General features: G+C 39.2%; 1 protein-coding gene across 1 annotated transcript in view; it reads right to left on the bottom strand.

Annotated features, from left to right (window-relative positions):
* Nucleotides 1-14,237, bottom strand: part of DTL (denticleless E3 ubiquitin protein ligase adapter) — a 58,485-nt gene that overhangs the window by 39,181 nt on the left and 5,067 nt on the right. Inside the window, exons 2-10 of the mRNA XM_075530099.1 lie at nt 12,288-12,413; nt 11,473-11,571; nt 9,409-9,470; nt 9,205-9,325; nt 5,555-5,620; nt 4,837-4,949; nt 2,314-2,387; nt 914-1,017; nt 488-592 (exon numbers count right to left, since the gene is read on the bottom strand). Coding sequence (XP_075386214.1) covers nt 488-592; nt 914-1,017; nt 2,314-2,387; nt 4,837-4,949; nt 5,555-5,620; nt 9,205-9,325; nt 9,409-9,470; nt 11,473-11,571; nt 12,288-12,413 — 870 coding nt within the window. The remainder of the gene's footprint in view (nt 1-487; nt 593-913; nt 1,018-2,313; nt 2,388-4,836; nt 4,950-5,554; nt 5,621-9,204; nt 9,326-9,408; nt 9,471-11,472; nt 11,572-12,287; nt 12,414-14,237) is intronic.

Raw genomic sequence — 14,237 nt, 5'->3', positions numbered from 1 at the left:
GTATTAGATTCTATTTTTAATTTTGAGACAAGGGTAAAAAAGGTGAGAATAGGGGAAACATTTTAAAAAGAGATAAAATGGCCTGACCAGCATTAAGGAAGAGGCTTGGGTAGGCTCGAGTTTTGTTGGGAGTTAGAAAATGCAGTCCTCAACTTTAACCAACACTCTCCAAACAGGACAAAAACTACCAGAACTGCCCTCTCTATTCCACGCTTAAGGAACCAAAAACAGATCATTTTAAGCATCGCCAGGAGAGACCCACTGTGAAAGTCAAAGTCACTGTAGAGAAGAGAATCCTGATGACGTGACGAAATAAACACAAAGGCAAGTACGTCGCAGGCAATGTCATGGGCACTAACCAAAAGTCCCAAAGTCTACATATGTCAGAATAAGATAGGTTACGGGAGAAAACAAAAACAACAAAACCCCCAACATTAGCAAAAACACCTATTAGCTTTCCATTAAAAGAAGCTGTGGCTTATCTTACCTGGAGACGTCTTTAACCCAGTCATATTGAACATATAGATGTGGTCATCGGTGCAGCTAGCAAATAAAGTCGAGGCAGTGGAGTCCAACACCAGGCTAGAGTACCCTAAAGAAGGAACCTTTCCGTAAGCAGATGCTGATGACAGTGAGTAGACCTCAGGCTAATTGCTAATCGTGGAAGCAAAATTAAATCATTCCATGGGAAGAATCATTAGAATCCGCCCCACCCTCCAAATAGATACAAACTAAAGACAGCAGTCTTCTGAGTTCTTGTCTTTTGAACTTTAAAAATGTAAATCAACAATGTAAAACAAATGTAAGAATTCTCCAAGTCTACACTGTTGAAAAGTAGTTTGGTATTTGCATAAAGAATTCTATCAAAAGCGTGTACCTCCTAGAAAGCCCTTTAGTCTAAGCACAGGCTTACCTAGTTTACGAGTGCTGCTACCTGGGTAGAGCAAAGACTTGGCTGCTATGGGTTCTTGTCGATACGCAGTGTAATTCTTGCGCAAATCCCATACTTTAATTATCCTAAAAGTCAAGACAAAGTAAGTTATATTGTAGACCCTCTCTTAATCCCAACCAGCTTCAACTCCACTGAATGTGCAAAGACTTTTAATCAAATTCCTCTGCACATCAAACAGGTACAGTGTGAGGACGTGTCATTGGGAAACCGATCAAATCATCTCATATTGTTTTCTACAATGTCAGGCTTCCAATCCCCACAGAAGGGAAACAGATGGGATTTGACCCAGCGATGGGTTACCCTGAGTTCACTCCAAGAGAGCGGAAAAGGAAGATGGAGGCTGAGGGCTGATAGTCACTGTTCCATTGTTTGTAGAAAAAGCACTTCCTAAGCCTTTGACACTCTGCGTGGACATCTAAGCAATGAGCCCATCCCTACAGCACGCCTTTAAGACAGAATAAAGCCTTCCTGTTGATTGGAGAAAAGTATTTTTCCCCTTGATCTGTTGGGTAATTGTCTGTAGATATCCTGGCCTTCTAGTTTATAGGGAACGTAAAGAACTTGTGTAAAAGTCTGGCATCCTTGAGAAAAATACCAGAACAAACTTTTACAACAAGTCACGAGCATTCCTAGTAATGTCCAGGGCATCCTTCCTTCCTGTCTAAGGCTGGTCTCCAGAAGGGCTATAGTGCCCCAGGGACTTAACCCAAGGCCACAGCAAGCTGCCATCTTCTTAAATTCATTTTTGGAAGGAGGGGTGTATTAGGAGATTTATCAAACAAGACTTTTAAAAGGCAAGGCTAAAAAAAAAAGATAATTAAAAAGCAAGAGTCCCCATGCTCAAAGAACATCCATTCTACAAGACAATCGATCCAAAACTTGCCACAGACTGATTTAGAACCCACATTTTCAGGTCAATCATGGATGGAAGGTATATGAAAAGTCACTGGGCACTAACTACTATCTAGTTAGATTACTCCTGGAAATGTCAAGTCTATGCCCAGAATAAAAGTCTTTCTCTTAGGACACTCTTGAATCAGTAACAAGAAAATCTGAATAGATTTAGTCAAATAATAATGGACTAAAGTTTACTACATAAGGCAAGGAAATGATCTCATGTCCTTCATACCAATTCCCATTAGACATTGTGCCATGCATGGCATATATTATCTCATTTAATAATCTGAACCAGAGTCCCAGTTAGATAGTTTCCAGTGTGATTGTTGTTCCTTCGCTCAGGTGGGGGTGCTCACGAGGTTGAAAATTAAAGCACACATTCAATGATAAAGGGACTAGGAGACGCTCTCACACAGAGGTGCTGAAAGGGACCTCACTAAAAGAACTCAGAAATAAACTCTTACCCATCCACCGCTCCTGCTGAGATTAATGTATTCTCATCTTGAAACAGGACCACAGTAACACTCTGTTGGAAATCCTAGCACGACAGAAAAAAAGGGAATTCTATCTTAGGAATCATAACCTTTATTAACAAGAAACCACAGCACTAAAAACGAAGCCATATAAGCACCAAGTTAGAGTAAATGCTCCTTTCCCAGTAATCTTACTCAGATATATATGCAAGCACAGAAGTTATGTTGGTTAAAAAAAAACAACATTGATTATAGCATGGAGGGTTGATTTGTACTCAAGAAACCAATAAATAATGAAAAGATACTATCTGAATTTGCTTTATATACAATCAGCCCCACTAATCAGGTGAGTATCCTTAGGAAACTCATTTAAGGTTCCTGGGGCTCTTTCATTTATAAAATGTCACTTTTTAACCTTATTATCTGTAAACCCCAAACCAAACTCACTGCCCTCACTGAGATGTTTCTGACTGACAGTGACCCTACAGCAGTGTGGAAGGAATACAATCAATTACATGTGCTGAAGAAGTTAGAGCTCCAGGAAGCTGATGAAATGTAGAAATGTCACTCATTCCAAGTCCAGCTGGTCTCCATATGCCAATCCTGTCAGCTTCTCTCAATGCTTTGTGTTGTATCAAGGTTGATACAACTGTTGAGTGATCTTCAACAAAATTCTATTTGAAAGTGATATCAAAGATTCTACAGTTTACATTCTGTTGAGTTTCTTTTCTTTGGAATGGCTGCAAATATGAATCTCTTCCAGTCAGTTGACAAATAGCTATCTTCCAAATGGCTTGGCATAAATGAGCGAGTGCTTCTAGTATCAGTTTGGTGAAGCACTTCAATTGATATTCCATCAATTCCTGGAGCCTTCTTTTTTGGCTGATGCTTTTAACATAGCTTGAACTTCTTTCAGTACCATTGGTTCTTGCTCATGTGCTACCTCTTAAAAATGATTGAGTGTCAACCAGTTCTTTATTGGTACTGTGAATCTGTGTAATCCTTTCCATCTTCTCTTAATGCTTCCTGCATCATTCAGTATTTTTTCCCATAGAATGTTTCAATCTTACAACTCGAGCCTTGAAATTTTTGTGAGTTCCATTTAAGATATCTGAGTGCTCTTCCTTTTGGGTTTTCCAACACTCCATCTTTGCACATTTGATGCTAATGTTTTACTTTGTCTTCTTGAGTTGTCCCTTAAAATTCTGTTTGGCTCTTTGATTTTGTCATTTCTTCCATGTGCTTTAGCTACTCTATGTTTAAGAGCAAGTTTCGGAATCTCTTCTAACATGCAGTTTGATCTTTCTTTCCTTTCCCTGTCTCTTTCATAACCATTTGCTTTCCTCGTGTATCATGGTTTTGAGCTCATCCGGTCTTTTGTCTTCAGTGTTGAATGCATTAAATCTGTTCTTGAAATGGTCTTGGTATTTGGGTGGGATCAACTTAAGGTTGTATTTTGGCTCTTGTGGATTTATTTAAATTGTCTTCATCTCCAACCTGAACTTACATATTAGCAACTGACTGTTCCACAATGAGGCCTGGCCTCGTTTTAGCTGCTATCAAGCTTCTCCATGGCCTCTTCCCACAACTGTAGTCCATTGACTTCTGCGTATTCCAATGGTTCCTTCTCATTTGAGTCATGCTTCATCAACAAATGAAACTCCTGAAGGCTTTACTCCATCCTTGTCATTATGGTTACTGTCTCTGACAATATTCTGCTTCTATTCATGAGGTTTCCAGCAACTAACAATGTTTGGAGGCTATCCAGAGGCTGATTCAGCAGCTAATGCCTTGAGTGGACAGCCTATTCCTTCTTCATAGTCTGTTCTTAGTCTGGGACCTCTGTTGAAACCTGGAGTCCTGCTGGTATTTGAAATACCAGTGACACAGCTCCCAGTAGCAGAGCAAGACACAGTCTACCACAGTATGATAAACTGACAGGAAAGTGATGATGTTCAGATACATGCAGTTTTATATCTAAAGTTTTAGCAACTACATTTCCAAAGACATTAGCTTGGACTCTACAAAACCATGAGTATCAGAAAAATACACTAAAGTAAGACCAATGGTGGGAAAAAAATTAAGCAGTAGGAGAATTGCTTAAATTTTAACTACACATTATTTGAGATGCACTATGTTCTGCCTAAGTATTTCTCAACATAATAATACTGTAATACTCTGAAATACAAATACTTATGAAATACATAAAAAACTCAGATCTGTTCTGAAGCTTGTTACAAAATAATAGGGATTTCTTCCTTTGAATATAAAACTATCATGGCACTAAATATGCACCTTCAAACTACTATTCATCCCCCTTTCCTAAAGATGTGTATGTGAGGATGCAAAGTTGTCGGAAATTAAGCCCCTCTATCCCCGCCCCACTATACCACTGAAAATCTGCCAAACCTTCACTGTAGTTTAAATACCATTGCTATTTTATGCCCACCAAAGTCCCTGAAATGTGATTCTCTGTTAAGATGTCCAGATGCAGATACATCTATAAAACCTTACCACAGATGGAGCAAGTCCTTTTAAATTCTGCTTCTTCTTGGGTTTTGAAGGGGTTTGCTTGTCTGAGGTATTATGAGCTCCACTGATTTGATTCACTTGCCTATAATATCCATCTGAAAGATTTTCCGAAGAAATGGATTTAAGTTTCAGAACCTTTGATCCAATGCTGACTGTAACATATGTACATAAACCGAAAAACAAAACTCATTGCCACTGAGCTGATTCTGACTCAAAGGAATGAATCCGATTGTAGGGCAAGGTAGAACTGCCCCTGTGAGTTTCTGAGACTGTAACTCTTTAAAGGTGTTATCAGGCCCCCAAATAAACAAGTTTATTTAGAAAACAGTAGCACCAGCTCCACTGCATCTCCTGTGGTGAAATTGTCATGGAGAATAAGAAAGGAAGCAGAAAGTGGCATTGTCCCCCCCCCCCCATAATGGTAATGTGATTTAACCCAACCCTTAAAGCGAAAACTGAATTTAAATGAAAACATGCAGATAAACTGAATTATAAAGCAGAATAATATGAGGTGAAAATGTGAGGCTAATACTTAGAATAGTCACTAACTGTGAATTTAATGTGACTAACAAAGGGTGCTTGGGAACGCATGTGCCCCCTGGTGGTCATCAGATGGAAACACCAACCCTTTCAAACCGGCAAGCTCGTATTTGGTGAAATTAGAACAAGAACTAGATTTTAGAAATTAGAACTAGATTACCTTTTTTGTTGTACCTGGTATCCCAGACCATAATATTGCCATCTCTCCCACCTGTACAGAAGACAGCTGTGGGGAAAGAGTTCATACAAAAGGTTAATAATAAAACTGGTCCACGACATATACATTTCAATTTCCTGGAGTATCATATGCTAGATATTGAAATCAACAGTTGAGATTAAACACGAGTAACTACAAAGGGACTTAAAAAAAGTTAGTGGAAAATTCCATTATCTTCTAATTCCATTTCCTCCATGACCTTTTTGAAGCCCCTTCTATATGACTCCATAACCAAAGAGGAAACAGAGCCGGGAAGGTAGGGGAGGACAAAGACTTCACTCTGTTGATTACGAACTTTACCTTACCATCCACTTGTGTCAAATGTTTAAACCACAACAATACTGTATATAATAAAGTTACAGTAAGAACAATGATAAAGCAACAGCAAAAATAAATCAAGGCCTTGTTGGGGGCTAGACATTATCCAAAGGGGTTTAAATCCTTGCTATTTTTCCTGATGGAGGTATTATTATTTTTACCTCCATCAGGCAGATGAGCAAACTGAAGCAAAGAGAGAAGATACATAACATGTCCAAGGTATTTTGGCCTCATGAACACAAAGCCCATAGTCCCAACACTATAAGCTATAGTCTCAGTGTAAAACTTCACCCCACTGGGAAAGTGAATGCTCCTGGGGATTGAAAAACAAGAGTAAGATTGCAGAGAAGATGCAGAAATTTCAGGTTTAGCTTTAATGTCATGCGGCTAAAATGAAAAAAGACAAGTTCTTCTGAGAAGAGTGAGCACAAAACAAGTGGGTCTCCTTGCACTGTTGTAAATTCTAGACAAAATGCAAAAACATCCCCCAAACTGCCCCCCAAACAATAAAAACTTCCTGTATACTCGGTGGCAACTAAATAAAACATTCAATATTTGAAGAAAAGCCAACATTTGAAGCAAATGACTGGCCTGGGGTGAGTCCCCAGGTTTTGTGGTGCACTGTAGTTATAGGGTAGCTACAGGTGAACAGCATCAGTACCAGGCAACCGAACTCCAATACAAAAAACCTACCATCTTTCAAGAGAGAGAAAAGAAAAACCAGAGAAAAGAGATTTAGAACAAGAACTGTCAGTAGTTGTAGTATAACACACTAGTTGCCGGGAGTAAAAATTAATGAGCTGGCTAATGGTTTGTAATAATGTGTTTAAATCCAGCCCATGGTGAGCAAGACAGCAAAGCAGTCACTGTAGATAGAGGCTTGGAGATACTGGCGTTCTGATAATACAGCTGACAGTGTAAGGCATAAGATCAAGAATGATTCTCAACCCTGAGGGTCACACACTGATGGTCCTTGAGGAACATTTGAAAAAATAGATGTGTGGGCCATCTCCCAGAGATTCTTATTCAACTAATATTAAAAACAAACAAACAAAAAAATCTCTCAAGGTACTAATGTCCCATCTGGGTTGAGAAGCACTGGCCTAAGAAGTTCAGGTCTTAAACTGGAGGGAAAACAATCTTTATTTTGAATAAGAAGGTTTATAGGAGGAAAAATAAAAATTCATTTAAAATCTATTTTATTTTACTGATTCTTGATTGGAGGTTGCCCAAAGGGGTCACAACCCGCAGGCTGAGAACAGCTGCTATAGACTACAGCTGGTCTCAGGTGTAAATATTTGGGAATGACTACAACCAGCCCAACAGAAACAGAAACTCTATGACCACACGCAATTCTGACTTGTGGTCACTGTATCTAGAGTGAGGCTTTAAGTCTTCATGGGAACAGACAGCTTCATCTTTCTCCCACTGAGCAGCCAGTGGGTGTGAACTGTGGTTTGCAGTCCATGCTTATCTCATAGTGCTAGTGGGGCCATTCCCTACCTATGACAAAAGAACTGGAACAATGACCGTTTCTACTACGATAGGTGCAAAAATTAAGCATTTATAATGCCCCAGATTAAGAAAACAAAAACTTTACCTAATTTTTGCATTATATTGTTGAGAATTAATCTAATTAAATTAGGAAATGAAGGTCTAAAATTCTCACTGCCACCAGTCATACCGACCCTATGGGACAGAGAAACACTCCCCTTGGGGCTTGCAAGGCTGTAAATCTTTATGTGATCAGAAAGCTTCCTTTTTCTCTTATGGAGAGACTGGTGGATTTGAATTGCTGACCTCCTGCAACCCACTAGGCCAATGGAAGACCTAGGGCGATAAAAATGACTTTGCTTTAGAGTTTAGAGGCAGAGTCAAGAATAAAATACATCTTACTTTCATTTTAAATTGTTGTAAAAAAAACCCAACTAAATTTTTAACTTAATGCTTTTGTTACTAGAACACATTAATATATATTCACATATAATATACCAGAGAATATGTAAAGGCAATGAAAACGATAGTGTTTCCATTACCCTTTTAGATTTTAATCACTTTTTTAAAAGTGCATTAGATTTTAATCACTTTATTTAAGAGCATTCTGACACAAACTGAAAAAGCCACAAACAAAACTCACTGCCATCGAGCCAATTCTAACTCACAGCAATCCTACAAGACAGGACAGAACTGCCTCCAGGGGTTTCCAAGATTGTAGCTCTTTGTAGGAGTAGAAAGCCTCATCTTTCTGCCTTGGAGTAGCGGTGGTTTTAAACTCCTGACTTTGCAGTTAGTAGCCCAACATGGAACCCAATACACCACCAGGGTTCCTCATTATGATACAGAAGTCCACTAAAAAACATGAGAAGTTATGCCGCAGAGGTCAAAAACCATACCATCAAGAGCAAATCCAAGGATAGAATCGACCTTTTTAAAAATTTCTTTCAAGAGCAGACCAAGCTTACCAATCAATTGAATACTCCTGAGTACTCACATGAATATAAAGGAACACATTCCTTTGAAAAATGCTGAATCTTTTTCAAAATTATAAAGAAGACTAGAATGCTTATCTGTTATCCTGGGACTAGTTAGATAAACTCAATTTGCTAAGGAAAATATTTGTTGGTCTGCTTGTAAAAAAAGTAATTTAGTGCAACATACGAAGGAAGGAGAAAAGGAAAACAAAAACTCAAAGTGAAGAGCCCTTTCCGACACTCCTAGCTCATTTTCCACCTGTTGCCGTAGCACTGTCTCTCTTTACATCTCCCTTCTCCATTTAACCGTAAACACAGGAAGATCAATAGCCAGTAAATAATAGTTCAAACATATTGAAGTATTGGGTCATGAAAAGTAATTACACAGTAAATGTTTAGGTAGAGACCTAGGACCAGTTTCCCACTTCAGCCTTATTTCCCATTTACAAGTAGTTGAAGTAACTCTTTGTATAAATAAATCGAGGTAATCAGTGTTCAACACAGGGCTTTAACTTCAATGGGCATTCACAGTTGAGCAGCAGCTCTGGAGCTGTAGATAACTTATGCTACCTGCAAGATAACATGAATAAAAATGACCTGGAGATTTCTGATCCTGCAATGAAAGTTGGAGATAATGCACATGGGAATGACACTGAAACCCATCTCAGCATCACTGATGCTCTCAGCAATATCCAAGTCCAATCTAGTTTTTGACAGGGGAAAAGGTGGTGACAATTGGAGCTTTTTCTTTTCCCGCCATAAAGGAGGCTGCAGGGATTTCAACAAAGATAGGCGGAAACATACCTGTCTGAAATTTAGAAAAGGCAACAGACTTGAGGCTGCACTGATGACCCCTGCAAGCACCCATCAGTTCCCCGGTGTTGACATCCCACAACCTGGCTGTTTGATCTCCTGATGCTGTAACCTTTAAAAAGCAGGGAAGCACACTGAATAAAACCACGTTTGGTCAATCTTTACCCCGAGCCCACCAAAAATGAAGTCACTTACAAGTTTAAATTCACCAGGAACCCAGGCCAAGTCGAAGACAGCATTCCAGTGAGCCAACCATTCTAAGGAAAGAAAAGATCCATATGAAATGTCTAGGCTGTGTCCTGTAGCTTCATATCAACATAAGCAGTTGAAATGCATTGAAAGCCAGTCACAAGAATAGTGGTCTGTACCCTAAGGTACATGGGTCAAAGAGAATTAGTGGGCTAACAGGCCTCACACAGTCATTTAATTACCACATATAAAAAGTACCATTGGCTGCCAAATTCCCTTCTATGAGTTGACTAGTAATATCGTCTCTGAAAGGAATCTTTCTGAAACATTCGGCAGTTCGTTCAAAATTATTCACGAAGTTCTGGGGCTGACATTTAATGTCCTATATGCTTTGGTCTTTATCTTTAAGACTTATCTCTTTCTGAAGCTAAATTCTCACAACCAAACTAAAAACCAAACCCACTCCCATTGAGCCAACTCTGACTCAGAGCAATCCTATAGAGCAGCGGTTCTCAACCTGTGGGTCGTTACCCTTTGGGAGGGGTCAAACAATCCTTTCACTGTGGTCGCCTAAGACCATCAGAAAACACATATTTCCAATGGTCTTAGGAACTGAGACACCGCTCCTCTGTCTGTCTTTAGGCGGGTCCACCCACATGCAGATACACCGACATATGAGTACCTGGCGTGAACACTGTTACCTATGCTACACCAGGCTTCCAGACAAAATTTCATTTATCTGCCATGAGAAATAAGTATTTCACAATATATTACATATTGTTTTTGATTCATCACTATGCTTTAATGATGTCCAATTTGTAACAATGAAAATACATCTTGCATATCATACGTCTTGCATATTTACATTACGATATATAATAGTAGCAAAATGAGTGATGAAGTAGCAATGAAAGTAAATTTTCTGGTTAAGGTCCCCACCACATGAGGAACTGTATGAAAGGGTTGTGGGACGAGGAAGGTTGAGACACACTGCTCTGTAGCGTTTCCTAGGTTGTAAATCTTTATAGGAGCAGATAGCCTACATTACTATAATACTCTCACAGGGCAGCTAGTAGGTCTGAACTGTCACCCTTGAGATTAGCCATCAACACTTACCAAACAGAGTTCCTATTCCTTAGCATATCATATGCTTTCTTCTAAATACCCAGTTGCTCCACAGAGTTTTCAATTGCTGATTTTTCAGCTATAAATTACCAGGCTTTTCGTCAGAGGCACCTCTGGCTGGTCTTTTGGTTAGCAACCAATGGTGTTAACCTTCTGTATCACCTAGCGATTCCTAAGTCTTTGCTAATGCTTTTCCTCCAAACTGGAGTGTACTACACCATCTCCATTGGTCTAAACATGCTTCATGGGAAGCCGTCCTGGCCGCCTTTGTAACAGGTATTTTCTCACTGACACCCATGGTATTTTCTTTGTGCTCTGTTTATGTATTTATAGTCTCCATATAGTTACCAGTTCCAAAAGGTCAGCTGCTTAAAGCTAGTATAACCTTCCTTGTATGTGGGTGCTTTTCAAAATAGTTCAGGTAAAAATTCATTTATCTTTTAATTCCATTTTTCCCACAGATTATTTGAAAGATAATCAATGTAATATTTTCAGCAATGTTTTCCACAACCACGAAACCAAACTCACTGCCATTGGGTCAATGCTGACTCATAGTGGGTCGACCCCCCTGTGTGTTTCTGAGACTGTCACTGTTAACAGTAGCAGAAAGTCCAGTCTTCTTCCAAGGTGGTTTTGACCTGCTGATGACCGTGCAGGTCATAGCCGAATGCATCCCACTACACCGCCAAGGCTCTTTCCCACAACCACGGTAAGTCTAAATAACTTCGCAATTTTTACAAAAGAACTGCTTTTAATCCTAAAATTATGCATGTTTTTAACTTTTAATACTTCCACAGTTAATTATTATTGACAGATAGGAAGTTCATGATTTGTTTTTTAGGATTAGACAGACTTAATCAGAATAAAGGTGAAATTTTTCAAATAACAATTTGAGATTTTATTAATAAAAAACAGTCCAAACAAAAGCTATAGACCTAGACTTACCTTTGAAGCACTTGTTCTTACAAGTTTGTGATTTTGTGTTATAAAGCCTCACGATGCCTTCTTCATTGGCAACTGCTAGCACATGCTCCATATTGGGAGCTAAATAGGAAACAAACAGTTAAAAATGAGAAATACAGACATTTTAAAGCTTAATGGGAAGATAGATATATCTATATCTATACACACACACAAATTTTATTAAAAAGATTAATGGAAAACTACAATGTAAATGCCAAGAATTCATTTAAAAGCAGGGAAGATTTTACCCAACTATCTGAAATGGAAAGGAAGGCACTTGAATGAAGCATTGCTTAAAATTAGCCATAACGCCAAATTTAGCAAATGACTCAAAAGTGCCCAAATTACCTTCAGATAATTTCTTACTGAGGGAAGGGCAGAATCAAGGATGACGTGCAAAAAAAAGGCACGGCCCCATGGCCAAGGAAGGGAAATCATGGTAAAGGAGGTTGCCAGTAAGCTGCGGCTGTTCCTTCTTCAGCCTTTTATACGTTCCTACTCAACAGTGGGGTCAAGTACTTCTATTTCGGTTCCAATGCTCCCCAGTGGATGCCAGAGAGACTAAACTCAACACGATGAAAGGTTTCTAGTACTTTCCTAAGAGAGTTAAAGGAAGGACTAGCTACTGAGCAAAAAACAGTTGTCAGGATGGTTTAACTTCTGCAAGCCTCCCTCTATCAGTTCCCGATAATGGTGTTCTAATAGTCTTGTGCTTTATCGATATCCCAGTATGTTCTTTTCAAGTGTGAGACAAGATGATTTCTATCCAAGTCTAGCCTAGGTAGTAAATCCCTTACCTGTAGCGAAGGTGCAGCCAAAAGGAGGAACTGGGACTCCTGTTTCTCCATAAGAAATATATTCATCACCATAACTGCATTGATAAGCAGTAAGAAGGGACTGCAGAGGATAATGCGAAGACCAGCCTAAAAGCATACACAATTCCTTATAGAATTCCAATATAGCATCACATGTCAGCACGTTTAACAAATGCATCGGTAAATAATTGTTTCTCAAAGACTTTTTATGCAGTTCCCTCGCAATGGAAAGAAGGCTAAGAAAGAAGTGGAGGAGCACTGCCTACTGCTACCGAGAGTAGCTTTGGGCTTCCCATAAAAGGAGACTCCAATACCACCTGCCATCGAGTCCTGTTTCCAACTCCTAACAGCAAAGCCAGGGGACTAGAACTGCTTCTTAGGGCTTAGAGACGGTGTCTTTACAGGAGCAGATAGCCTCATCTTGCAGCCAGGACTTGCTGGTGGGGCTAATCCACCAACCTTGCCATTAGCTGCCCAGTGCCTAACTCACAGTACCACCAAGGTTTCTGCAAGAAACAAATCGCCTTTGCACACTGAAAGATTCCCTCTCCCTGCTATGGATTGAATTATGTTCCCTAAAATATGTGTCAATGCGGCTAGGCCATGAGTTTCAGCATCATGTAATGATCATGTAATTTTGTGATAAGATTATCCTATGTGATGTAAATCCTAACTTCTATGATATTAATGAGGCAGGATTAGGAGAGAGAGACACTATTTGCTCCCATGTACCTGGTTGGTCTTGGAAACCTTAAAGAGGGTCATTATGGGTTGGAATCCACTTGATGGCACTGTTTTCTGTTTTTGTTTTAATTCAAAGAAGGTAGGGTTTGCATTGTGGGGAACTGTCAAAATGTAGACGTATTCAAAAATCTTTGGAGGTGGCATGAATGATTGACATCAGCCATTGTGTGATCTACCAGCTGTGAGATGCTTACACCGCCACTGGATCCACAAGACTTACCACCCACAGGCCTGTGATCTACCAGCATTCGGCATCATTGCATGTGTTGTGTGAGTCTGAAGAGGACTTTTATAGATTGGTATTGGAAATATGGGTAATATTGGATTTATGGACTTGATGTGGACTTGGATGGGATATTTTCTTAATGTACAATTACTCTTTATATAAAGCTCTTTCTTGTACACACACACACACACACACAAAACTAATGTATGCCAATATGTCTACCTATCCTACGATCACAATAACTAAGAAAAAAACTAACACTACTTCACCTTTCCGTTCCATTGTGCAAAGTCTAGAACTCTAAAAGGTTAACAGCACTAAGTCGTAGTATCTTAAAATAGAGCAACTTTAAGGTGAATTGTTAGTTAGCTCAAGCTAGTAGGATCAGGGAATTCTCTGGAGATGAAATTAAGCAGAGGTCTTAAAAGGTAATTTTTCACTGAATGTTCAAGGGAAAGGGAAAGTTATTATCTTTTGGTCAGAGGTTCAATGCACAGTGTTGTCCTAAATAAGCAGGTTTGGGGTATTGTTTTTATTACGGTAATATTAGGTCAACACAATTTAAATATATGAAAGAAATATTCATTCGGCAAATATTCATTAAATATCAGAGGAAACAATGACTTATAGTCTAATAAGAGCTGTTCAATAAACTAACAACATTACAGAATAACAGATGTGCTAGAGGTAAAGCAAAACAATCTGTGGGGCCCGAGAAAGCATAATTGTCCAACTAGGTCAAGCTTTTCCCTGAAAACAATCCCTCCTCAAAGGGAATCGACCTTATATTCTATTGCTTACAACCTTGCTCATATTTTTCATTTATCTTTTATAGAATACTCTTTGGAAAAGACATCGTTGTCTGACATGTCTTCAGACAATGCAACCAAGCCCTTAAAGGCCACAGAAAAAGGCAACGCAGTATGTGGTAATATTGTATGCACTCAAAACCACTCATTTAT

This window comes from Tenrec ecaudatus, chromosome 1, assembly GCF_050624435.1.
Source record: "Tenrec ecaudatus isolate mTenEca1 chromosome 1, mTenEca1.hap1, whole genome shotgun sequence".
NCBI classification, from domain to species: domain Eukaryota; kingdom Metazoa; phylum Chordata; class Mammalia; order Afrosoricida; family Tenrecidae; genus Tenrec; species Tenrec ecaudatus.
This window is presented reverse-complemented; position numbering and strand designations above follow the sequence as displayed.